This window comes from Corythoichthys intestinalis, chromosome 16, assembly GCF_030265065.1.
Source record: "Corythoichthys intestinalis isolate RoL2023-P3 chromosome 16, ASM3026506v1, whole genome shotgun sequence".
NCBI classification, from domain to species: Eukaryota; Metazoa; Chordata; class Actinopteri; order Syngnathiformes; family Syngnathidae; genus Corythoichthys; species Corythoichthys intestinalis.
In genome coordinates, this window is record NC_080410.1 from 24,166,629 (window position 1) to 24,193,965 (window position 27,337).

Consider the following 27,337-nt stretch of genomic DNA (forward strand, 5'->3'; position numbering starts at 1 on the left):
GACTTGCAAATTCATTGCACAATGAAAATTAAATGGAATGTTACGAGACATACCGGTAGTGGTTTTATGCAACGACTATGTTGATACCGAAATTTTTCCATTAGTAAGAAGCCGTAGTCATTTTCGAGAGGTTCAGAGGCCAAGAGCGACATCTACTGGTGAAACTAAGTAGAAAAAAAAACAATCTTAAAGCTATGTAGATTTCCCCTTTCATATTCAAATGTTCAGATATTGTTCATTTCTATCGTTGGGGGGGTGGCTGGGGGGGGCACCACAAAGCATTTATGCCTAGGGCACCAAAATAGCTAGCGCCGGCCCTGATTGACAGACACACAATAACACACACTACACTTGAAGTCACAGAGAAGAGTTTTTTTTTATTTTGCACATGCACAATGATATTATATTTTTTAAATCGTGGAAATTATGTTTTACCATTCACGGTCTGTTGTCTTTCCATGGGCATCGCCATTTTGTCCAGTGACGTCAGATTGAAACAACTTGGAAGTCGGGGTAGATATTTTTTCTCCGACTTCGCGACTTGGACCTCCCAGTTCGAGTGGCATTCCGATGATATTTTCCTCGTCGGGGGTCGGAAAATTCCGACTTCCCACTTTTCTGGAATGCAGCATAAGTCCCCGAACTACGGTATTTTTAATTTGCCTGTTTTACCCTGGAAACCCCCGTTTACAGACGTCGCGCAACCGTTTTTGTTTCAACCCTGCCATGAAAACAAGTAATTATATTTAATATACAAAATGTCTGTCATATTTAGCTCAGAATCATTAATTGATGTCTAATATTTTGTTTTTAAAAAAAAAATCGACTTTAAAAAATTATTCACTTACATATTTTAAACTTTTAAACAAATTAAGTCACAATGAAAAAAATGGCATCTGTAAAAGAGTCACGGATATCTACCTCATAACTATCGCTAAATTTTTTTTGGTTACTGTCACATTTTCCCCGATATGTTAGATGATAAAGAATCCATCCATTCAAATAAAAATTGAAAAAAAAAAAAAAAAACGTTTAAAAGGGTATGCAAAACAAAATCTCAACCACTCCTTGATGTCTACGATTTCTGCATCGCGACCCTTGTTATATTACCATGTTTCACCCATAAAATCCCCCAAAAAGGCAGCTGTGGCCATACAGCTGTGTCTTGAAACTCAGTGATACATGCAACATTGAGTTTTTGGGTCGAAACAAGGTAAGTACGCGATAATATCTCGTTAAAGTCATGGCGTCTGTAATTCTGCTCTCGCGTGCTCTCACCTCCAGATAGGGTTATGCTTTTTAAAAAACTTTTTTTTTTTAAATTACCTCCTGTCCAAAAATTTTCTTCCCCCAGAAAAAATGAGACTTTAAGCTTTACAATGATGTATCACACATGCATGTCAGACAGTTTTGAAATTTGGCCAAATTGGGGGTCTCAGAGCGGAACTTCAAGTCACCTGAGTGTTTTCTGCCATATGTATTAGTTCAGTTCAATTCAAACCTTTGTTTTCAAAAACTACTAAAGATACATTTTGAAAACTTCCAGAATAAATTTCTGGATTTTATTAGCAAATTGAAATTGCAATATTTGAACGTAAAAAATTATATTAACACACACACAACAAATAAAGACTTGTTAATAATCTTTTAACTATCCAGGAATGCTAAAAAAAATAAACATTTGTCTTAAGACCACTCAACAGTCTGTCTAACTAAATAAGTTAAATATAACTGAAAATAACTTTTTAGAGGATAACAAAAACAAAAAAATGGAGCCTTGCTTCAGGCAAGACACTGCTGCTTTTGTGCATAAGCACAGCCAAACTCAACAAAAAATGAAAACTTTTTTACCTCGATTATGATTAATTATAGACTTCATAATATATTGACATGACACGGGGCGCAGGGCCGATCCGTAGGGGGCCTATTTTCAAAAACTTCAAATCTACCGACATAAAACCAAAACAGGCACCTACCTTAGGCATATATGAGTCTCCATGAGCAGCTTCATCAAAAAACTCAAAGTTATTCCCTTATAAAATCCCAATTAACTATTTTCTATATAACAAAATTTAAAATGGCTATAAAATTTTGCACTAGAAGCACAAAAATCATTAAATGCAGAGATAATCATAATATTTTCAGGATCAATAGCAGTATTCAACATATAAGTTTTTGCCCAAAATAGCAACTTATTTTTTTTTTTTTCTCAATTTACTGCAAGTTTTCAACCGCTAATAAATCACTCAATTTTCACATCATATACTTAATACTTGAGGAAAACATGCAGAATCAATTATAAATAATATATAAATAGATGTTTAATAAATTCTATATACAATCACAACTTATTTATTGTCATTATACAGTTGTACAATGAAATTGTGGAGCATCTCCCTTTACGGTGCAGTATAAGATAAGTTAAAATCTCAAAAGTGACTTGCATGTATAAAGTATGAAATCTAAATAAACATAAAAATAAAATGCGTATGGGATGGTACTATAATTCAGGCAGTGCAAATAATCGATGTGGTGTTACCAGAATGTGAGCCTCATCTTTCAACAATCGCATAGCCTCTTTCTTGTCAGCTTCCTCGACTTGTACAAGTCCCTGTTCCTCGCAGTCTCCTTTCTACCCTCCTCGACTCTGCTCCTCTTTCTGCCGGTCGGCCACTCCAAGGCCTCCTTCTTCCTCGCTTCTGAAGTCACAACCTTGGAGAAATTCGCAACAGTTGAAGAGGGTCCCCCAGGAACTCCAGCCGTCACTGTGGTGCATGGCAAGGGAGAGGAATCTAATCCTGTGCTCCTTCTGGGACTCCTTGATGTGCAAGAAGCACAAGAGCGACATTCCGAAGGACGCCATGTGGGCCATGGGGAGAGATGGCCACTTGAGGACCGCCCTGCCCGTCTCCAGCTCTCCCTTGTCCTCTGGAACATCTCCAGGATGTCGGCCGTGTCCCTGTGTTCTTCCTTGCACATGGTCATGGCGAGGAACCTCAGCCCTCAGACCGTGTTGGGGTTAAGGACCGCCATAATGAGCCCGACGCTCTGCTTCTCGATCGAAGAGCGTGCCAGCACCTTCTGGGTCAACTTGTAGCCGGCCTTCACAGACTTGTAGTTCTCCCATCTGGCCAGCACCTTCAGGCTCGAGACTCAGGCTGTCCTCATCCTCTCAGGCTCCTGAAAAACATGTTCGTTTTAGAAAGATAGGTGTTTTGATTCACCTTTTTTTATAAAGTGAATAATGCTGGCCACTTACCAATGTGCTGCTAGTTAAGTCACTGTGGCGGCCCCCTTTGTACAACAAAGAGCTTTTTCCCCTGAAAATTCTTAAATCTCTGAATTCTTTGTAGATATGGATGTAAAACGGTTTCAATTCTTGGTAAAAGCAAAAAAATGGGCAGTTCGCAGTTATTTTACATAAATATTGCTAAGTATAACGCCAATGCCGGAGCGGCTAATTTCTCCCATTGACTTTTTCACAACGTTTCAAAATGTATGCATGGTACGAAAAATATATTACCTTGAATCCACGAATGAATCACTCCTGAGACAATCCTTCCTGCTTTTATACAGTACAGCTTTCGTACTTTTTCAACATTACATCGCTGCATGTGACCGACAGCTAATAAATGAAGCAGTGTGCGCTACGGCCCCCTTCGGGAAGGCGTGACGCAGTGAATGGCAAATGTGTCATGTCAATAAATTATAAAGTCTATGGATTAATGTATGATTATCTGGAAAAAATGTCTGCATAAGCTGCAAATAACATTTTTACACAAATAGTGTAGAAAATAAATTATTACAGTTTAAATAAAAGCAAGTCATCAGCCAATCAAATGTACGTTTGAAGAGGGGGAAAACGGTAACGGCACATTCAGCAAGTGAAAAGCGGTCAATTTAAGTCCGCACATAATGAAAATTCACTTAATTATGGGAGGGTTATATCCACACAACATATGGGAAGACTATATTACCTATTTTCCTGAACTCATTGAAAACAAGGATTATGTTGTAGTCCAGACACCATTCAGCCACAATATGACAAAATATCTTGAGACGTACTATATTTCAACCAAATCTTCTGAAAGTTATGGGAGCTACTACACTTCCTTGCAGAACTCTTCTCATGCAAATTTTCATGCCATCTGTACCTCAATTCTGAATGAGGTTGGAAAACAATCCCTCAAAAGCATGTACTGTGATTCTGACATTAAGACAAAAAACAAAACAAAAAAAACAAGCACATATTCAGTACGTTTTATTTCTTGCTCCAAAAATGTCACCTGCACTTTTCACATGCATGTTCATTTTCTTTACATGATTGCAAAAACCCCACTTTTTTTTTTTTTTTTTTAAAGTTACCCCTTGCCATTGTCACTCTTTCAGCACTGCCATTTGAAATGCGGTACAGCGCTATTTATGCATTTCCAAGCTATTTAGTCTTGTGAAATTGCGCATTTGCTTACCAGCTAGTGGGGAAAACGCCACGCTTCAGCAAATAAGACCTTGTGTTAGTGAGCTTGAACAGCAGATTTATTGATAAAGGTATCAAAGTCTGGTGCACACAATCACAGCACAGCGTATCAGGGAAACCAATTTTTGTACCTCCTACACTGTTGAATCAGTTGGTTCTCTTCTAGAATGACACCTAGTTAAGGAAATAAGATGATCAAGCAGGAATGAGGGGGAATAAGCCCTTGCTATTACCTTATGTTGGGTTATTACCACATCAAGTTGAGCAGTTCCTTTTAAAACTTACTTTTAAATTGACCTCTAAAATTTCAAGTCATACTTTACTTGCAAAAAAAATAAAGCACTCCAAACATAAAACAGTAGTGTGCGCTTGTTCAGGGCACAGATTAGCATTTCTCAATTCACCGTTTTTGAAATTGTTGGTGGGATGCACTCACCCACGTAGACTGCTCGTTTGTGTGTTCGTGTATTGGTACAATCAACCTCCAATGTCAAATATTGGCTTTGATGTAACTGCAATAGCTTTAAGGTTTGCGTGAAAGGGGGTGCAGGCTCCCCCCTTGCCTGGCAGCTATAGTGCAGCACAAAAAATGTTCAAAATAAACCCCAAAAAAAACTAAAAATGGGCAGTAGGTTTCCTCTTGAAAGAGTCTTCAAGCCCATCAGTCAGGTGGCGGGTGCTATGGTGCGGTCGCGGTGGTCTTGTTGCGACATTTAACGCCATCAGGGTCGGTAGTAGAAGGTTGTCACTGCAGGACCAGGCCAACCTGGGTGGATACAAAAGACACCATTTGGGGAAATTATTGTGAGGATAAGTGCTACAGATGATGACTGAATACTAAAAATGGACCAATAATTGGGTAAATGCCACTATTTTATGGACCACATTATTGACTGCAAAATGAAACCACCATTTTGGACGAGGAGGTTTGCCATGCAGCTTCACTTTGGGGCAGAGGATGAGGAATCGATTTGGGGGATGGAATTTTTTTTTTCTTCCCCACAGTAGCCCATTCAGTTTTTTTTCCAAAATGTGCATTCAGTTTACACGCATTGTATTACAAATGTTAAAATCTATAAATGGCTTTCACCCTTATCTGATGTTGAATCAACAGATATTTATAATACATTACAAAATAGTGAAATTTGCCCTTAAAAGACAGTGTATGCACCTTTTCCGAGCCCATACTGGGGCACTTCCAATTGTAAAGGTAATACTGTAGATTGCCATCGCCGATGCCGAACTTGAGCTTTTCCAGGAAAGTCTTGTTTTCCATGAGGTCCAGTGCATTGAAGACATCAAATCCTTTCTGCATGACAGAAAAAAAAAAAAAAAAAAATAGTCCAGCTTCCTGGGACAGAAAAGGCTACTAATATTTGCGTCCTATTACACACCGATTTGGCCAGGATGAGGGCGTCGGACATGAGGTCCAGCAACGGGGTGGTGGTGTGAACGTTGTAGAAGGAGTAAGCGGCTTTGAGGGTGCGGTGCACCGGGTGATTCATGATTGTGGACGGCAGAGTGTAGAAACTCAGGAAGTCCGTCACTTTGCCCTCGTTCTGCCAGTAAAGGGATCAAATACACATGTCGATAATTAGTCAATGTCACGGTCACAGTTTATGCACTTCATGCTCAAACAGATTTAAACCCTTATAGTAGAGTTACCAGTTTTAAGGTAGACTGTGGAACCACAATTTTCCGTAATACCGTTCCTACGGTATTAGCCATTTTAACCCCTCTGGTTGTTTTTAGTGAGTCAGCTGTGCTACACGATGCCTGGAGGAGATGAAACGCCTAAACTTTTTTCCCCCAATGGAAGAAAAGAAAGAAGTCGCTGATATGGGAATACTTCGGGCACAGAAAAGATACAGACTGCCTTGTTTTACTGACATGTAAAACATGTTTGGAGAGGGTGACTGCCAGAGGAGGCAATGCCTCCAATATTGCCTGGCTCTGCCAGACTGTTCTCCCTGTATTTTTCAAACACTGAGAGTATAGTCTGGGAACCAGCCCATTAACTGCCTCTCGAGCAGGTACAAAATCAATCGACAAATCAGATGCGTTTATTTGCGTGACGTGTTCTTAACGAGCAACGTCACTCTTGCGCGTCGAAAGTCGTCTCCACAACAACACAGATGGTGAACGGGAGAGCAGAGAATATGTTCCAATCCACGGTAACATCAGTTTTAAATTACCAAAAACACATCGACACGAGTCATTGACAACACTCTGTCTCGCGCTAGCCATGTTGAATAAACTCCGCTCTCTTCGTATGTTTACTTCCACGCGCAAGTCCCTCGTCATTTTACTAATGTCACGTCTGCCCGTCGCTGATTGGTCCACTCCGCTGTCTGTTTGCTGTGGCTTGCTCCGCCCTGGAAATTGTATCCGCGTGAATGGTGGCCAGACTCAATAGCTGGAACAGCGGTGAGTCTGGTGTACCAGGCAACCTCCAATATGATTTCGCATTTGGCTGAACACCACCCGTAGCATTATACAAAATTAAAGCTTAGTAAACGCTGTCAGGAATGTTTCCCACCAGCTACGAGAGTTAACTCCAGCGTGTTTAGTGTGTCTAGCATGGGTAAAACAAATATTATAACATAAGCTTGTTAATGGGGCAGATAACGTGGCTATTTAGCATGCCAAGTAAGAGTGTGACAATATATCGATACAGCGATATATCGCGATATTTTGCAACCCGATGGGTTATCGATATGCTCCCGCCAAGTATCGATACTTTTATTTAACATATTGGCCATACAATGGAGTATGGATGCTGTAAACTGCTCAATGTTTGTTGAGCAATTCCTTGGCGGTCCACTAGGGGCGCTCAAAAGTGGCGGTGAGGGTAAAGTGCGCACAAGTTGTCTAGAGAAGGAGAGGTAGCTCCAAGTGGGTTGAAAAAATAAAAAAGCTCCGTGAGAACGGTGGAGGAAAAAATGAGAAAAATATTGCTACAAATCACACATGGGGACACATTTTAGATTTTACACCAACAAGAAAGGAAGTAAGGTGAACAAGGACTTTGCTGTATGCAAGAATTGTCTAAGAAAAAAAAGTTTCACTGGGAGCTGGTGACGTAGTGGACACCGTAGTTTGTGAGCTTCGCTTTCATCACTTGAGGTAAGAACGTTTTGCAATGTAATTGACTTTTTAATTTACATGTATTATTTTGATGACATTTGATGTTGAATGATATAAAATAAACCAGGACCCTAAACTGGATGAAAATGAATATCGAACAAGCCCACATGAATTTACCGATTTATTTGATATTATTTCAGAACCACTTTCCATCTAGTTTACTACACAAACTGTTATTACTGTCATTTTGATACAATAAGCTATAAAAATGGTTTGAATAGGTTCCAAGATATATAAAGTGATGTGCATGATAATTAATGTAGCCTACATATTAAAAATAGGTATTTATTGAATTTTTAATTTCTATACATTCAATTCATATTTTTTAAAATTCAATACTTCCAACACACAAAAAAATCAGGATTTCAACTCAAACACTATGAAGTAGCTAATATTTTTTGTTTTATTTTGTTGTTTTTAAGGTGAGGAAGACTGTGACTGAGCAAGTCTGACATCTTAAATGCTGAAGCAGATGGCGGAAGTGCTCAAACCAAGCAACAAAGGTCATATACAAAGAAAAGACCCACCAATTTTATCATTGCCCCACTCCAAGCTCAACTGCTGACACCTACGGCACTTTTTATTTATTTATTTATTTTTTAAAGATTTAAAACTAAAGAAATTAAGGGTGCCCTTCATCATGATCTCTCAAAGTGATATCAGTGGTCGTGGTTTGTTTCCTCTATATGTGCAGGGGCACAATTTGCAGTAGATTTATATTTTACAGCAATGTTGCACAGAAAAGGTGTCACTGTTTAATAAATGACTTAAACAGTATTTTATCTAATTTTTTTTTTTTTTTAATCGTTTCAACAGTTGTATCGTAGAATGTCATGTATCCAATTTCTGACCAATATATCGATAATCGCTGTATCGTGATAGAATCGTTATCGTGAGCCTTGTATCGCGAATCGTATCGTATCGTGAGGTTCCCTGAGGTTCCCACTCCTAATGCCAAGACTGCTAACTAGTTTCCTCTCCTTCTGTCATTGTAAACATCTGTTCAAAATGACATTTTCATAATACAGCCTGTGGCTTTTTTTTTACATTCTGGTGGCTGTGTTAAGAGAGAGTATGTGTGTGTATAATGTAAACATGATCCGAGTAATACATAAGCGCTTTTTATGGAATATAATTATTTTTGTTTTGATGACAACAATGTTGAGCTGTGGCTGTGGGCTCACCTAAAGAATTGCATTTGTTTTAATTTTATTTTGAATATTTCGTTTGTTTTAATTTATAACACACTAATGTTCCAATTTGTTTTGAAAAATAAAAATTCTGGTAAATGGGAAAAAAAAAAAATAGTTTAATTTTTTTTTTCAACTCAGACATCACAAAATAACATCTTTTAGAACTGTAATTGCAATACCGTGGCACCCAGATATTTGTGCTTAGGGTTATCATTAGGGGTGTGCCAACTAAGGTACCCCACAATTCGATTCGATTACGATTCAGGGTGCTACGATTCGATTATTGAATGATGATCATGTTATTGACGATGATCACGATTATCGATGCATCGTACATTACTAATTAATAAAGTAGCCGCACAAATTTATTTTAATTAATTTATTTTAAATTTATTTTTACATTTTTAAAATATCCAAATGATTCAACATGAACAATGGAAACTTGCACATACAACAAAAAGCTGCCCTCAAACTGCTTTTTTTTTTTTTTAACAAGAAGGTGAAAAAAAATTAGCTTTTTCAAGCAGCAGTACTTATTTTTTCAACAATACAATAAAATTTACACCGGTGGAATGAATTCTACATTTTCTGGAAACAAAGTGTCTTTAGAAATAAGACTTCTTTTAAGCAATATACTTTGTTTTCACAGATTTTTGTACTATTTCGCATGTTTGTGGTGTTACCGCTGTACTTAATCATGGTTTTACACGTTCTGCATATCAAATACACGTTAGCGAATTACTCGGCGCTAACTATTAACATCCCAAAAACAACAACAATAAAGGCAAAACAGTACAAGAGGGTTCGTGTACTCACCTCTTATAGACGCACATGGGTCTTAGCAACACACTCAGGATATTTTTCAATTGACATGACTTGAAACTACTGCTGCACAACTGAAAGACAAGCAGCAACTAACTATCTCTCTTCCCCTCTCGCTCTAAAAAATAACTTGGGCACAGACACGTGACCGCCTGTCTCATACCTGCCTGTCTCATACACAAATTTATTTTCCAGTCTTTTGAAAAGGAGTAAATCTCTTGCTCAGTAACTGGCAGCATCCATTTGTGCATGCGTCCATTGAAGGTGTCCAGGCGGCAGACGTTTCTTGAACTTTGTTCCGCTACGAGTGGCTGTCAAAGTTATGAGGGAAAATTCTCGTTTTTTAACCTTTATGAATCGTAATTGAATTGTCACATGTCGAATCGCGATGCATGTAATAATCGATTTTTTGGAACTCCCTTAGTTATCATATTGTCAAAATCTCATACCGGCACATGCCTACTTTATAGTAGAGCAGGGCGGTAAACCGAAAATTTACCGTCACCGAAATTCTTAACGATGACCGACGTAATTTTGACCATGTCGGTAAATTCGGTAAATTAATAAAACAAGAAAATATAGTCTTTTCATCCCGCTTTGATTCTGTGTTGTCCGTCTATGTTCATTCCCCTTTAAGAAACCGTCAATGGGCTTACGTAGGGAGTCACGTGATCATCAAGGAGCCAATCAAACAAAAGCCCAGTAAGCTAACGCTAGCAGCTAACGCTACAAGCAAAACGTGATGGAGTGTGGCTTAAGGGAGGTTCACCAAACTTTTAACCGACATTTAGTAGACTCTTGGTGGCATCCAGACGGGCTTTCACCCGCTGTCCTCCCTGCTGTTCTCACAATTTCCGGAGATGGTGCTTTCAGTGCTTTCTACTGGTAGCCAGGCTAACGCTAGCTAGCGGCTAACGCTACAAATGAACGTGATGTAGTCGGATAGCGGCTCTAACTTGTCGAAACGGCTGAACTTAATGAGTGGATTGGGCACGGACTGCATCTAGCAATTACTATGTGGCATTATTTTGTATCTGTCTGTGTGTGATTCCTCTGATAGCTTTTGTGATGGTAAAGCATTCAGCTTAAAGTACAATCCAACGGCGAAACTTATAATGACCGAGAAATGGCCCCAGCTATTTTTCTGTATGTGCTTATTTCTGTGTCATTATTGCTATCATAAAATCTTAAGCGTTTCATTTGAAGAAGATCAATATAGCTTTAATGTGTGTGTGTCTCTCTCTGTTTGTTTGGGGTTTCATTTGTGCGTGCATTTATTAAAAAATGCACTGGGGGGGACCCTGAAACCATAATGTAAACACTTGTATTTAATAATTATGTCACAGCAGCCATTAACAAGTTGTCTTTTTGAAGTGTACTGTTCAAGCTGCAAGTCATTTGTGTTACAATGACATGTTTGCACAGGCATATTGATTTTGATCATGTACATTGTTCAAGTCATACACGCTGTTATAAATGTTCATACTTGAATTCTTATTGCTTACATTACATTTTTATAAACTTAATGTTTAGACTGCATGTACAATTGTTAAATACAGTATATGAAATTGAATGCTGGTAAATAAATCAAGAAACAGTTAATCTGTATTTCATGCATTGATTCAGATTTTCAAATTATATAACAGTACGCTTGGGCGAATTTATCGTCATTTATCGTTATCGAGATAAATCTGCTCAATTTATCGTGATACATGTTTAAGGCCATATCGCCCAGCCCTACTTTATAGTGCAATATTTTCACTCATTGGCTGCCAATGACGACATCACTCCATTTTGATGCCGTTTACTTAGTGACCAAAAAGTCACTTGCCCTCTAAAGGTTTTTTAAAAAAATAAAGAGAACAAAAGTAACAAAGTATAAAACCTCTGTCTTAATTATCTTTTTCTTTCACCCTATTTGTGCTGTCAGCCCCCAATTAAAAAGTAATAAGTAAACAAAGATCAAAAAGATTAAAAATAAAAAAATAAAAAATTAAATCATAAAATCGATTTAACACCCAGGCCTACCTCCACCAGGTATGTGTCAATGATATTGTCACGGGGCAGCAGCCAGTGGGAAACTTCCTCCTGGTTCATGGCGGGCACCAGGTTGAACTGACTTAGGTAATCCCGCAGGAGGCGGCATACGGCCGGCACATCCTTCTTGGTCATCGGCCGCAGACCTGACGTCTTTGGTGCCTGCGTTAGGAAAAAAGGGAGGTACATGTTAGGTTTGTCCCTAATAATGAGGACTGTGAATCTGTGAGCTTGTGTCCATATAGACCTCTGGCAAACGGAACAGCTTCATAGTGCGCTGCATCGTCATGTTCCTGCTCAGGTGGGAGAACTTCACCTCGATCAGTTTGCGCGAGTTCAATGAGCGATGCCAGTACCTGCACAGCAACGAGACTGAGTATGAGCACACCTGCCTTACTGATCGGAAACACTATCCACCAAATTTATGGACCCCCACCTGCACGTGCCAACGGGTTTAGGCAGGACCACTCCGGCCGTGTACACCGCCTGGAAGATTCCTTGAAGATTGACGCGTCTGGTGATCTCCCTGATCAGAACCGGGGCCACTCGCTTGGCTCGGAGCTTCTTGTGGACACACAAAAAGTTGATCTCCACCATTTTCTTCTCACTGAAATAAAAACAACACATTTGAAACTCCTTTGGCTCTTTGTATTAAAAGGCTATCAAACATCTGCATACATGTCATAGATGCGGATCGTAGCGGGAATGGCGCTGATAAAGCCCACCAGCTTCTGGTTGGAGTTCACTCTCACGCCGCAGTGCCACTGAGGTAACCAACCTGGGGGCCGCAGGGCCCTGGACACAGGACATACAATTGCTTGTAATTCATTACTCATTGAAACTGAAGGAGCGGTAAAAGACACCACAATCCTTACCAGAGCAGGAAATCGGGGGAGTAGTCAAACCGAAACATGTTGTCATCATCTTCCACATAGTTCTCATTGAGCAGAGTGTAGAGCTCTTTGAGCTAGATTTGGAGAGAAAAACAAAACTATGGAATAACAGATTTTTATTACTTTTTTTTTTGCAAAATGTTTTTGTACAATAAAATGCTGTTTAAAACATCCCAGCATGCTGCAATACCCATAAACTTGTACTGTGAACCCCTGCTGCGAGGTGCTATGGCATTTGCAAATGTTGGTGTGGACTAGCATTTTAAGCAATTAGCATTTTTGCTAGTATGTCAACATTACTCCTGATGAGACTAATTGGATGATGGTTTATTTGCCATGTTTCTGTTGGGGTTCAGTACCGAACGTTAACTAACGTTCATTCGCTGCCATCCCTCCCACTTCGATGAGGTAATTTTGGGCCATTTACCTGTTGATTTTCAGTTACTTCCTGTTGATTTTGGGGTATTTCATGGGTCACTTCCTGTTTGAGTTACAGAACAGAAAGTGACCTGGGAATCACCCAAATGAATAGGCAGTGACTCAAACTTAACAGGAAAGGACTTGTAAATGCCCTGAAAATCGGACAGAATGACTGAACGCTCTGGTTCTGAATGAACGAACGTTCCCAGTCTAAATGGATTGGGCGTCAAGCACTATCAATGCAGCCTTGGAGTTAATTGAGACACTATTATGGTGGAAGATTTTGATAGAAACTTGTTGGTTCATTTTTATTTATTTATTGTTTTAGACATTGACACCTTTTTAAAACGATATTTCGATTCTTGGCAGGAGCATATCGATAACCTTTTGGGATACAAAGTATCACGATATATCACCATTTCGATATATTGTCACACCTAGTATCATACCTATCCTAGCTGTATGTTGCCACCATCTTGCGGTGATTATGTGAAATGTAGTTGCGGATGCTGGTTTTTCAAGAAGGGAAAGCTTAAAGACTGTCCACCTGTGAGTGCTCACTGCTTTGAGACTTTGGAGGAGCTTAGCCATAGACGGAGTTTGACTATTATTTGGAGGGCGCATAACATGTTGATGACCCCGAAATGCAGTGTCAGCAATAAAATAACTTACAATATGTGTAAATATATATAAGTATTTATATATGTACACAAACACATACAGTGGGGCAAATAAGTATTTAGTCAACCACTAATTGTGCACATTCTCCAACTTGAAAATATTAGAGAGGCCTGTAATTGTCAACATGGGTAAACCTCAACAATGACAGACAATGTGGGGAAAAAAAACCCAGAAAATCACAGTGTTTGATTTTTAAAGAATGTATTTGCAAATCATGGTGGAAAATAAGTATTTGGTCAATACCAAAAATTCATCTTAATACTTTGTTATGTTATGTTGGCAATAACGGAGGCCAAACGTTTTCTGTAACTCTTCACAAGCTTTTCACACACTGTTGCTGGTATTTTGGCCCTCCATGCAGATCTCCTCTAGAGTAGTGAGGTTTTGGGGCTGTTGTTGGGAAACACGGACTTTCAACTCCCTCCTCATCCCGTGGCGTCAAAATGATAACAAGAACGGTGAGCAAAAATCTCAGATCTACACGGGGGGACCAAGTGAAAGACCTACAGAGAGCTGGGACAACACTAACAAAGGCTACTATCAGTAACACAATGCGCCGCCAGGGACTCAAATCCTGCACTGCCAGACGTGTCCCCCTGCTGAAGAAAGTACACGTCCAGGCCTGTCTGCGGTTCGCTAGAGAGCATTTGGATGATCCAGAAGAGGACTGGGAGAATGTGTTATGGTCAGATGAAACCAAAATAGAACTTTTTTGTAGAAACACAGGTTCCCATGTTTGGAGGAGAAAGAAAGGGACCAGGACGACTGATCTGTGTAAAGGAAAGAATGAATGGGGCCATGTATCGAGAGATTTTGAGTGAAAATCTCCTTCCAATCAGCAAGGGCATTGGAGACGTGACTGGGTCTTTCAGCATGACAATGATCCCAAACACACAGCCAGGACAACAAAGGAGCGGCTTCGTAAGAAACATTTTAAGGTCCTGGAGTGGCTGAGCCAGTCTCCAGATCTGAACTCAATAGAAAATCTGTGGAGGGAGTTGAAAGTCTGTGTTGCCCAACGGCAGCCTCAAAACATCACTGCTCTAGAGGAGATCTGCATGGAGGAATGGGCCAAAATACCAGCAACAGTGTGTGAAAAGCTTGTGAAGAGTTACAGAAAACGTTTGGCCTCCGTTATTGCCAACAAAGGGTACATAACAAAGTATTGAGATGAACTTTTGGTATTGACCAAACACGTATTTTCCACCATGATTTGCAAATAAATTCTTTAAAAATCAAACAATGTGATTTTTTTTTTTTTTCCACATTCTGTCTCTCATAGTTGAGGTTTACCCATGTGGACAATTACAGGCCTCTCTAATATTTTCAAGTGGGAGAACTTGCACAATTAGTGGTTGACTAAATACTTATTTGCCCCACTGTACTAGTATATACATCTTGACACTGTTTGTGTTCAATCCTTGGTTCAAGCTCAGTTGTTGAAAACTTGAAATCCTCAATTTAAGCATATTCTAAATAACTATCTTGCCTCCCCAGGTGTAGTTTTGGCTAAGCAAAGCAAAGGATCGTCTCTAAGGTGCTAGACACATGATCTGTTGGAAAAATAATTTTGACCAATTCTGAAATATTTAACCCAAAAACGTGTAGTAGGCTTATTGAACTCTCCAAATTGTCCGTAGGTATGAGGGTGTGCGTGAATGGTTGTTTGTCTCATTGTGCAATGCGATTGACTGGCAACCAATTCAGTGTGTCCCCAGCCTAAGGCCCGTAGAAAGTCTTCAGCACCTCTACGACCCTCGTGTAGATAAGCGGCATTGAAAATGCATGAATACTTTCTAGGATTCCTGTTCATTTCATTCGTTTTTGTTGTTTTATTGCTTTACTACTTTTATAGAAAACATTTTAACGGCTAGGTATTTAATTTTAAGGGGAAATTCAGAATTTTTGACATTAGGCTTTAACTTTGGGTTAGCAGGGGTTCAATTAGTCGGTGGAGTTAATTTCAACAAATTCCGTGCGGTTTGTCAGTTATTTGTTAGTTTCAGGGCTTCGGAGTGGCTAGCTAGCACAAGTCAATGGTGCCTGCTTAGCATGCCAATAAAAAATGATGTTAACAGATCTAACAGTCAAATTCAAGATGCAGATAATAGTTCGAAATATCTCTGCAGCCAGAACAACGTCACACCAAACAGCCGTAATCCATTTTAATTCTGGAGGACTATTTTTTTAGATGCATACACAATACAGCACAATAGAGAGGAATGCTTCAGCCGCTCGTGCTCAGTCTGCTGGGGAGTCCCTTTCGTTCCCACAAAAAAAGCTGGTGAAAAAAAAAAAACAATGTGATATCACTCCCCCCTGCTTCCCTAGACAGCCTGTTCCCTGCTGAGCTGCTGACTTACAAATGTTGCTTTTCATACTACGATTATTGACATGCAATGGCAGGTTTGATTAACTATCCTGAAAACATACCCAACACTATTGATAGCATCGGTCATTCTCATTTGCGCATTTTGTTTTTTATTGGTATGCTATAAGCAGGCACCATTGACTCAAGCTAGTTTAGCCACTCCGGAGCCCTGAAACTTAACAAATAACTAACAAACTGCACGAATTTTGTCGAAACCAACCCCACCGACTAATTAAACCCTCCGTGCTAACTTGAAGATTAAGCCTTATGCCAAAAATTCTGAACTTCCCCTTTAAATTCATGTATAGGAAAGTCAATTACATGCAATGACAGTTTTCGGTCAACGGGGGGACACTGCCCCCCGCAACATCTCAATCTCCACCCATGGGCTCAGCGGGACCTGCTACTCAGTAGAGAGAAACTGCAAAGTGACAGAAGTCAGTCTTCAAACACAACCAGGTACAAAAGAAAAAAAACCCACCAGTAATAGAAGCTTGATTTTTTGCTCGTTGTTTTTAAAAAAAGAAAATGTTCCGAGGATGATTAGGAAAGTGTCCGGTTCAACTCAGAACAACAGAATGAAAACCTTGCGGATGTTTACATCACGCTCATTTCGCTGTCAAGCAAAAAGAGATTCAGCTTCACACAATCATCATGCATAGAACCAGAGCGTCTGGGCCAGCCGAGCACGGCCCACTGCCCATAGACCCCCAGAGATGCCAGGCGTCCAATGGGCAGGATAAACCCAGCCTTTAGCCAACGACTCCTCTCATTTTGTTTCGCTATAGTGAAACAATGTACTCACAACTCTGGAGACGTAGCGCAGTCCGCACTGTGACTGTGCGCAAATGAATGAAAAGAAAGCCATGTCGTAACTAGTGTTGCACCGATACCATTTTTTGGGCCCGATACCGATACAGATACCTGGCTGTGCAGTATCGGCCGATACCGATACCATTCCGATACCACTCTGTTTGGAAAAAAAAAAAAAAATATATATATATATATATATATATAATATATATATATTATGTGTGTGTGTGTGTGTGTGTGTGTGTGTGTGTGTGTGTGTGTGTGTGTGTGTGTGTGTGCGTATAACGGATGCAACGTTACAGTTAAGTCACGGTTCGGTATGATTTTCGATACAATTCAATACATTTAATGCTCTGAAACAGAAAATACAACTGTTATCATTATTATTTATTTATTTATTTATTTATTGCTAACAAGCAAAAATAACAGTGCCGTCATATAAACAAGCATTTTAGTGCATAATATATTATGTGCTTACTTCTTACTGATCTGAAGAAAAAATTTGTATATAAGTGCTGAGAACAATTTTTACTGTTTGTAAAGTGGGTCACACTGTTGATTGCTGCATCTCTCTTAGCAGCTATATTTAAACATCCTATTTGTGGTCCGAGTCCATCAGTAACATGTACTGTAATTGCAAAACAGTAATTGCAGCATTATCTACAGTCACTGGTATGGGTTGATTTGGCCTGCTTGACTTCCATTCAGTCATGGCGGTTTCTATTTAATCAATGTTGTCTATGGACTACGCGTCGCTCTGGGCTCACGCAGCTAATGGCATGGGATCTAACGTAGTATATCTAGGTTGCTATTTGATGATATCTAGTGTGCGCGCTGCGCCGCTTGAGTGTTTTCCGGCCACAGAAGTCACTTCTGCTCATTACTGCATGACACCAGCATATTACAATCGACTTTCATAAACAGGACGAGTTTGAAGTACAGCGCTCTTAATTTGCCACTCATTGTTCATCATGAAACCATGAGTTTGCTGAGTCTCCCACGGTCTTAACCTTTCTGATCCCATCGGCGCTACAACAGCAAGCGTTAGCTTACGCATGCTAATCGTTAGTGAATACCATGTTGAATGAGCTGCGTGACATCGCGGATACGCGTTGTAGTGTACATCCGCAATATTGAAGTCGAAAGCGGTAATTTCGAGACAAAAACACACAGAGGTAATGATTAGGGAAGTAAGCTCACGTGGGGAGGAAAGTATATTTGCTTTCAAATGATGCTAGTAGATGGTATCGGCGCCCTAAATGTTGGTACTTGTCGATACCGATACCACCAATTTGGGCCGGATCGGTGCCCCCTGCCGATACTGGTATCGGTATCGGTGCAACTTTAGTCGTAACCAGATATAAGAACCTGTTTCTGAACAAAAGTTGAGCGCGTTGTAGCAAATATTTTGTCAATGACATGTACACACAACAGTATACATTTGATCACTTATGTTTTTTGAGACTTTGTGCGCATTATAAACGGGTACATGGATGGAGACAGAAATATGTATATAGACCCTACTCACATGACGTCACAACCACGCCTCCGCGCCATATTGTCCGTCTACTCGTCGTGTTGATGCATTACCGCGACGTAAATTCCTCCTATTATGGCGTGTTTTTCTGCTCGTTAACATTAATAATCAAAATGGTGAAGGCGTGTGTGGCGGTTGGTTGCAATAACAGAGAAGATAGACGGAGAGACTTGAAGTTCTACCGTATTCCGAGAGACCCGGAGAGGAGAGCGAGATGGACTGTTGCAATTCGACGAGAAAACTGGGCTCCAAACGATTACCACTGATTATTTAGTAGTCATTTTATATCTGGTAAGATGGATTTAATATATATTTAGAGGGTTTTGGGCTGAAAACCACAATTAAGATCATTGCGAGGCTAATCGCCGACAACATACAGTTTCACAGTTTCAAATTCAAGATGCTTATTTCTTCCACCATCATTACATTTTGAATAATATTTAGCTGGTACCAAGTGAAAGAAGCTGGCCTCGTCTACGGATCATCAGTTAAACAGGTGTGTCCAAAGCTTTTGCAAAGGGGGCCAGATTTGGTGTGGTAAAAATGCGGGGGCTACCTTGGCTGATTTACATAGAACAATATATTTAAACAAATTTTAGCAAGCCCTTCTGTCTCACATTTGCTTTATTATTTTTTAAAAATTCATAATTTCAACAGTCTCGTCTTTGTGGCTTTCTCTTTCGACACTCGGACTCTTGCGAAATACTGCTGCTGTGAAAAAATAAACTAGCTTCAAGTTGCTATAATTTCTCGCTGCGTATCTTCCCTGTAATGTTGTGGTACATGTCAGCGTGTCTTGTTTAGTAAGATTGCGTCACATCGAATTCTTTGAAAACAGCGACTGTCTCTTTGCAAATGAGGCAGACACAGTTGTTGCGTGTTTTATTGAAGAAATAATCCAATATCCACCTATCCTTGAAGCGTCGGCCATCGCAGTCAACTTTTTTTTTTAATTGATTGTCGCCATTTTAGAAATCACACAGGGTAATGTTACTTAGAGTGCTGCTCTTAAAATTTTTCAAACTTTCGTGAGAATAGGCTGATTTTGTGTAAAGTTGCACCGGTACTGATACCAGTATCGGCAGGGGGCGCCGATCCGGCCCGAATTGGTGGTATCGGTATCGACGAGTACCTACATTTAGGGCGCCGATACCATCTACTGGCATCACTTGAACGCAAATGTACTGTCCTCCCCACGTGAGCTAACTTCCCAAATCCCGATGCATGACATCTGTATGTCTTTGTCTTGAAATTACCAAACGAAACTAACTCCTTCGTCTCCAATTTTAAGGATGTAAACTACAACGCATATTCGCGATGTTACGCTGCTCATCTAACATGGCATTCACAACTGATTAGCTAACGCCTACTATTACAGCGCCGATGGGATAAAAAACCTTAAAACCGTGGGAGACTAAGAAAACTCATGGCTTCGTGATGAACAATGAGTGGCAAATTAAGAGCGCCGTACCTCAAACTCGTCCTGTTTATGAAAGTCGATTGTCATATGTGTTGTGCAGTAATGAGCAGAAGTGACTTCTGTGGCCAGAAAACACTCAAGCGGCGCCTTTTATGCAACGCATCCAATGAGTTTACAGCGTCTGAAAGCACCGGGGCTTCCATGAATTGCTCTATAAACTGAACGACTAATTGAAATCATTGAGAATAGGGCTAAACAGAGACGGACAATATGGCGGCCGGATACAGTGACACGTCATTCTGTGACGTTGGTGAGTAGGGTCTATATTACATATACATATAAACAGATTTTTTTTTTTTTTATTGACACGGCCACGTTGTGTTGAAGAAACGTTATTCGGCGACCTGTTGCCGACCATTACGGTACCTGACGTCTCCATTGTTTCAGTAATACTTCACTCTAATTGGCCGAATGATTTCGTCTTTGTTAAATTCTGCTTTTTTCACTCTTCATAAAGCACAGAATTTAGTTTCTTGAACTCATTTGAGTCAACGTTTATTGCAGCTCCGCAACTCAAAACCATAACAAACATAAGTACACAGACTTCATGTGTCCGTCACCTATATCTGTCCCTCGGGAAACTCAAACCCAAATAACAGTAGTTCCTATTGTTACTGTCGTGTTGACAGCGATGAGCTCTCACGGATTTCCGATTTACGTTCTCACTTTCATTTTCCCGTATCAACCCATGAAAAACATTTATTCATCATGATGAAACGAGCAAGTTATACAGCAGCCTTTAAAAGAAAAGTCACATCTGTTTTGTTTTCTCCTAGATGCTGGTAAGTTGGAGAAGTTGTCAAATCATATTATTACCGTAAATATTGTCAGTTTATGGTAATGTTTTGAACTACCAATGTGCTGTGCTTGTGCTGTTTCACCAGTCAGTAAAACGACATTTCTGTATCTGTACACGAGCTCTGTTTTCTTGCATTCCTCTATTTATTGGTGCTAAAATTAGGGTGCGTGTTATAAACGGGTACTACAATTTTCCCTAGAGATTTTACAAGTAAATTTGGGGTGTGCATTATACACGGGTGCGCCTTATATTTGGGAAATTACGGTAATTATTTGTAGATGCCAGATATTTTTCTATTCCTGTCAGGGCTTGGTCCTTATTACACTCACTGTACCATGAAGACATGCAAGTATCATTACTGCACTTATATTCACAACAAGTCATTCCCTTGAGTTCAACTCAACCCATCAATAAAACTGTTCCTATGCCTAACTCTTTTGCAGCCTTGGTCTTACCACGGCAGGGTTGCCCAGGTCCAGGGTGTCCCAACAGAAGCCTTGCGGGAGGCTGTAGGGCTCCTCACGAATGTGGTCCTTGTCAGGCTCAATGGAGCCGTGCGATGTCACAGTCTCGCCTGAAGTCGAAACATACCAGCGGTTCATTTAAGTTGTTGAAGTCTAGTTTATGTGGAGGTATTACCCAGTTTGGGCACAGGCTGCGTATCCCAGAACTGGTAGCTTCTCCGACTAGCCTCCTCCATGGTCTTGGCAGGGCCTTGGCCAACGGAGAAGAGCTCGATAGCTTTCTGAATCTCCTGCAGCTTGTCAGCAGGCAGCGAATTCACCTGTGGGACAGAGGACACACTGAATGGGAGTGTTCGTTTTTTTTTTTTAAATTCACAATATGACAGTACACCTTCATAATACAGCTAGTCCCTGGTTTACGAACGAGTTCTGTTCCTACGCTGGCGATGTAACCCAGATATGCACGCAAGTCAGAATTAACACTTTAAATACCTCAAAACACCATCTAAATTTAAAAAAAAATATATCCAATAACATTTATTATACGTCATCGTACTATCCTCGCCAAGACGTTGGAGCTAAGTCCTAGCTAAACAGTGGGCCAAGCTCCGAAATGACGATATCAGACATCCATGTGGTTTGCTGATTTTATTCCGCTGCTCATGACATCAACACTTGCAGAAAGAAACTAAAATAAAATGAAATCAGTCTCATCTTCAATAACGGCAATTCAAATTTGCGTTTACAAGTAGCTACTGATGCAGCAATAACCAACGATTAGCATGCATCATTTAGCGTCCGCACATCATCAAAAACAATCACATATACTTAGGGCAAGTTTTCGACTACAATTGAAAACGCACGATAAACAGTACAAAAGGGGTTATATACATTCGTCAAACATTCGGGTTATATACAGCCATCGCCTCTGGATGCTTCACAAGCAACAAATGTGCACGCAGGCTGTCACCTGTCGCTCGGCTGCGCTGTGTGTGCGGGGTGGGCCGGCGCATCAGTAAATGCGCTTACTTCCTGTTTTACGCTTCCTGAGCCAAAATAAAAGCATGCCTGAGCCAAAATAAAAGCATGCACTACAAAACGAAAGTCAACATTAAAAAAAAAAAAAAAAAAAAAAACAGACAAGACGCAGGCGTCGTAAAGTTGAAATCGGGTAATTCGGGTCTGTCGTAACCCGGGGACTACCTGTTTTGTGATCCTGCTGTACCACAAATTTCAATGTAAAAGCAACCAAAATAGCTTTAACTATGAAAGATAGTTTATAGCTAAAGACCAAACGACAAGTTGAGACTCATTATCATATCAAAAGCAGTTTATCATAGAAAAGATGTAAACCATCCTAAAAATACGAGATGTAAATGTCAAGCTAGAAATGTTCATGCCTTGGCTAGGGGGTCTTTTGACATTTCCGTGGGTGCTCCGCTCTTTTTCTTCTTCTTTTGCTTCCTCTTCTTCTTCTTGGCACCACTATCGTCAGCCAGACCCCTGTCCCTTGCACATAAACACAATAAGACAAGTAAAATAGATGCTTAGGCAATTTGACATTGAGATTGAAGAGCAGTCATAGTATTCGCTATACATTTATAGAGGGTGTTTGGAAAATGGTTGGACAGTTATAATTTATTACAGCTGTTTAAACACAGAATACAGTGAAATCTACATTTGCAGGCAGGTGTTAGCAGATTTTCCAATTTGAAGTTTTTTCGGGGCTTAAACGCATACATTTTCTGCTTGCTGCAAATGGTCGCCAGGAATTGACTGAATCCCGTAATTTACGCATGCCTCAGGTAAATCTGACCTGAACTGACACTTACAAATCTTATACTTACACCCACCCCTCTCTTTAGACGACATTCTCGACCTACACTGGACTCATCTTCACCTTAGGTCCAGTTTAAATCACTTTTAAGCTGCCCTCACACCATAGTAACCTTGTTCACTGAAGCCGCACTGCCCCACTCGCTCACCCACGCACCCACTCATCTCTATTCTTGTGTCCGCGTACTTACACAGGATAATCTCATTATTGTCCCAGGGTGACAGGGCACACACAGATGGCTCATCACATGACATTTGCAGAGAGGGAGTGACCAACCGTGCACATGTATGTATATACAAAGGGGTGCGAGCGGGGGTCCGGACAATGGACAACAAACAAAACATTCTGTATGAGTTGCTCAATGGGCTTCCACTTAGCCACAAGTGTTCTTTGTGCTCAACAAAGCTTCAGTTTTTTCCACTCTATAACATCAATAAATATACTGCAAATTTGACATCTTTTTACTTTCAGTATATGAAGGATACTTTAACATTCATAAAAGACAATTATGAGTATATTTTGGGGGGTTGGGTACAACTAGGCTTCATAAGGAGATGGTGATTCACTTTACTCAATTTTAATTGCGTGCATTGATTTTCAGAACCAACCGCAGATACAACAAACTGCTGCAAATACTACTCAAAATAATACCAAAAAATAATAATATAATGAGATTATATGATAAAGTTGACAATGCCGTCTTGTTTAACCATCTTTATCAATATGCAACACTACAACGCTGTTTTTGTCTTTGCTTTTAATTGAATTCCTTCGGGGGGAGAAAAATTAACCTCTCAAACAAAAGGCGGGTTTGACAGCTCGCGCAGCTAATCAGCAGAACGTCAACGGGGCATCAGTGAGAACTCCATAAGTTTATTCAACATATTTTTATATAGTCACACGGTTGAAATATTAAAGAACAAACTAAGTTAAAGCTGTGTTTTTGCTCCGGAGGCGCGGGATGTCTAGAAAATTCAATCAGTGTTGCTTATTAGCTTTGTTTTCATCTAGCCTACAACGCCTTGCTAAGCGTCGCAGGGTTTGACATGGAATCCCGCCCACTACTGGCAATCCGGACTAATCACATTCATGAACACATAGTATCCAGCCAATGGTGTAAAAGTAAGTAGGCGGGACATCGCCTCAGTCGCTACCTTTAGCCTTTGGAGCTAATTAGCAATAAGCCAACCGGCCAACACCGCGGCCGCCTTTTGTCAATTAGACCCATTAAACACCCACGTCAGGACCACTTATAAAAGTGGCAGTCAAAAGAAGGCAGTGTTATTATTTTTCGGGAGGTAAGATAAGTAAATATTAATCTTAAAGGCTTTGTTTTAAAGCGGGCTTCGGATAGCCGTCAACCCAAAAATGCCTGGCTAATGACTTGTACGAAATACCACCCACTTTCACCTATCCTGACCAATCACATTCCAGGACACTCAGGCAAACTCAATCTTCAGCCAATGACATCAAGGCATGTGGGCGGGACATTGTCAACTAGCTTTCCCCGGACAAGCTCCCTCGCCCAGCGTGCGCTCGCCTCAACTTTGTCTTGTTATGCCGATACTGTTTTTTCACTATGCAACGACGCCTGCCGATCGGTCCTACCCATCGTCGAAGTGGTGCTCCTCATTTTCACAGTCGCTGCAGTGTCCGTGGTCCTCTATATCTTCTTTCTCCGGCAGCGGTGCTGTCTCATTCTCATCCGCCATCTTTGACCAGGAAGTGAGAAGACAGCGCGTGTCCTCGAGGCCTTTAAACGTCCCTCGTTTTGATTGGTCCGCCGCGGATGACATCATCAGCCCCCACCCATTACTGTTAGGTGGCAGTAAATAGCTTTTCATAATATTGCGTTACATAGCTAAAAACATTACACTCAGAAACTATTATATTGTATTTTATTTTCTATAGATTTAAAGTTTAATCTCAGCCCTGGCCTTCCTGTTTGGAGTTTGGCTGGTTTTCCTGTGTTTGCTTATATTTCGGGGTACTTACACCCACATTTCTAAATGATTGCAATATATAATATTTCAATCAAGAATTGTTTTTTTTTTTTAAATTGGGGTCAAATTGCTCCTATCACCTGATCACCTGATTTGGGGAAATACCATGAAACATAAAATTTGAGAGGAAAACTCAATGTGTGGAATTTGGGCCATGTGATCAGCCAGTTGGCTTAATTCACTGAAAGGAAACCCGTGACTCGATTTTTTGTGTGTGTGTGAAAAATGCATTAAATTTGTCATGTGTTAGAAGTCCAGTACGTGGTTAGCGCTGTGTTCAGCAAAAAGTACAATAAAAATGAATTGTTTTTCAGTCAGCAGCGAGAGAAAAATGTATGATGTAAAATTCTGAATTCTTGGTAATTGATTTTGTAATTGAAGCAGTAAAATGCAAAACTAAAATAAATTGAAAAATACAAATGAATAGTTGTTTTGATTGTATGTCTTTGATTTTATTACTTCATTAATGTCACAAACAAACACAAAGAATCCATTATACTCTTGTTGCCTTCAGGCCGGGGAAAATAGTGTGACGTAAAAATCTGAACTTATTCTTGAGTGCTGTGAAATCCATTGAGATAGTTAGGAAGTTATCCTCTGGGGTATTAGAAACACACAGAAATCAATTTGTTAAAACTTTATTGGCACTTCACAGACGGCAACGACTGGGTTGCATTAGAAAGGACAAACTAGCACAAAAAAGTGCTTTGTTACAAAAACAACAACAAAACAAGGATAAACACAAAGAATTATCCCCCCAAATTAATGACTTTGAGTTCATCTGTAAATATATATTAATGCTAGTAGATGATTCATTCATTTGTAATAGATATTAGTCACAATAAATAGACCACTGCATAAACTGACCTGTTAAAACGTAAAATAATACTGAAAAGTTTAACTTTAGAGAGTGATGCAACAAACAGCCATTTCATTTGCTCTATTTTGGCAACAAATAAGGACAAGAAATAGATGCACCAATCTCCAAGTTAAAATGAGTAAATTGATTTGTTTCGGTTCCTTAGCTTAAGTGAAATCTAGCACATACGAGATAAATTTCATATTAGGAAAAACGTAAACATCTGTTTTTTAATGTAATACTGCTTTTTTAATCTTTTTTTTTTAATTCAAGTTGTGGAGGTAAAAACATTTATAAAATACAATAAAAGTGCTAAAGTACACGAAGTCTGATTTTGTTTGTTCATTCTTAGTACTTCATTAGTGCTCTAATGTGAGTTGTATTCATACATGTTTAAGGGGAACAAAAACAGCGTACTGTGATTCCAAGTGAGGAATTGCTGCTTGTGTCAAAATTAAAGTGAAAAGGAGTCGGCATTAATCCGTCCACCACCAGCAAAAAAGTTTACTAATTAAAAATAAATGTATTCATTTGTGTCATTTTTGTAGTTATTTATCTAATTGACAAATTAGTTATTTATTTTTTAAAAATGCCTAACATCATCTACAAATAATCTGGCCCATCTTTTCAAAATCCAGTCCGGCCCTTTAGTACAAAGGTTTTCCTACTTCTGCATTCACATCTCACTTGATGTTTACGACTTTCCCTTGGGAGAAGGCATACTTTCACACACGTGTTTGATTGGAACACCCTTGCGGGACACTTTGACGTGGATGAAAAGCGTGGCGGGGGCCAGTCGGGACCCGTCGGCCTTCAGCAGGTGGACGTGTCTGTAACCTGAGAGGATATGATTAATTACTAGTAAACAACATTGTATTGTGATGTATTACATTTACCACAAACATTGTGTTTTTGGTCTATCTATCTACACAACGTGAAAGACAGATCATTCAAAAGCTTCTACCACTAGATGGCAGAAGGTGGACTATAGTGCTGCAACGATTATTCGTCGATTAACTCGAGTATTCGATTAGAAGAAAATATTCAAATTAAATTTTATTGCTTCGAGTATTTGATTAAAGTGGCGTTGTAATGGTTTGTTATGAAAGTGTTTGCATTTAGTTTTATTGATGAGGGTGGATACAATGCCCTCTGCTCTGCCTCATTTCACATGGCTGAATCCAACTGCTCCCTGTTAAGACCAACGCAAGCTAAGTTTTTGTTTGAGCTCATGTTTTTTAATGAATTCATAATTTAGTTTATAGGAATGTTTAGCCGTTTTTTTTGTCGGAATATGTGTCTGAACAATTTTTTAAGAGCATTGAAAAGAAATGTAACATTTTATAGCATTAAGATAGCGGACTTTTGCTATGTCCATCCATCCATCCAACCATTATCTTCCGCTTATTCCGGGGTCGGGTCGCGGGGGCAGCAGCTTTAGCAGGGAAGCCCAGACTTCCCTCTCCCCAGCCACTTCAGCCAGCTCCTCCGGCGGGATTCCAAG

At 39.9% G+C, this 27,337-nt stretch overlaps 2 protein-coding genes across 3 annotated transcripts in view; both read right to left on the minus strand.

Moving 5' to 3' along the window:
• Positions 1-4,224: 4,224 nt before the first annotated feature.
• LOC130932100 (glycylpeptide N-tetradecanoyltransferase 1) lies at positions 4,225-24,738 on the minus strand. 2 transcript variants are annotated; one of them, XM_057861496.1, is made up of 12 exons: positions 24,580-24,738; positions 22,535-22,637; positions 21,310-21,454; positions 21,126-21,244; positions 12,552-12,643; positions 12,355-12,471; positions 12,113-12,283; positions 11,924-12,032; positions 11,668-11,838; positions 5,872-6,036; positions 5,649-5,786; positions 4,225-5,243 (listed from the first exon to the last, which is right to left on the minus strand). In XM_057861496.1, exons 1-12 carry the CDS (start codon positions 24,681-24,683, stop codon positions 5,223-5,225), a joined length of 1,455 nt encoding a protein of 484 aa, XP_057717479.1. In that variant the 5' UTR covers positions 24,684-24,738; the 3' UTR covers positions 4,225-5,222. The 2 variants fall into 2 exon arrangements, with proteins under 2 accessions (XP_057717479.1, XP_057717478.1); XM_057861495.1 differs by having other exon boundaries at positions 4,227-5,243; positions 22,535-22,643; positions 24,580-24,737.
• Positions 24,739-25,430: 692 nt separating this feature from the next.
• plcd3a (phospholipase C, delta 3a) overlaps positions 25,431-27,337 on the minus strand; it is a 79,230-nt gene continuing 77,323 nt past the window's right edge. The window contains exon 15 of the mRNA XM_057861494.1: positions 25,431-26,670. Coding sequence (XP_057717477.1) covers positions 26,528-26,670 — 143 coding nt within the window. The 3' untranslated portion in view covers positions 25,431-26,527. The remainder of the gene's footprint in view (positions 26,671-27,337) is intronic.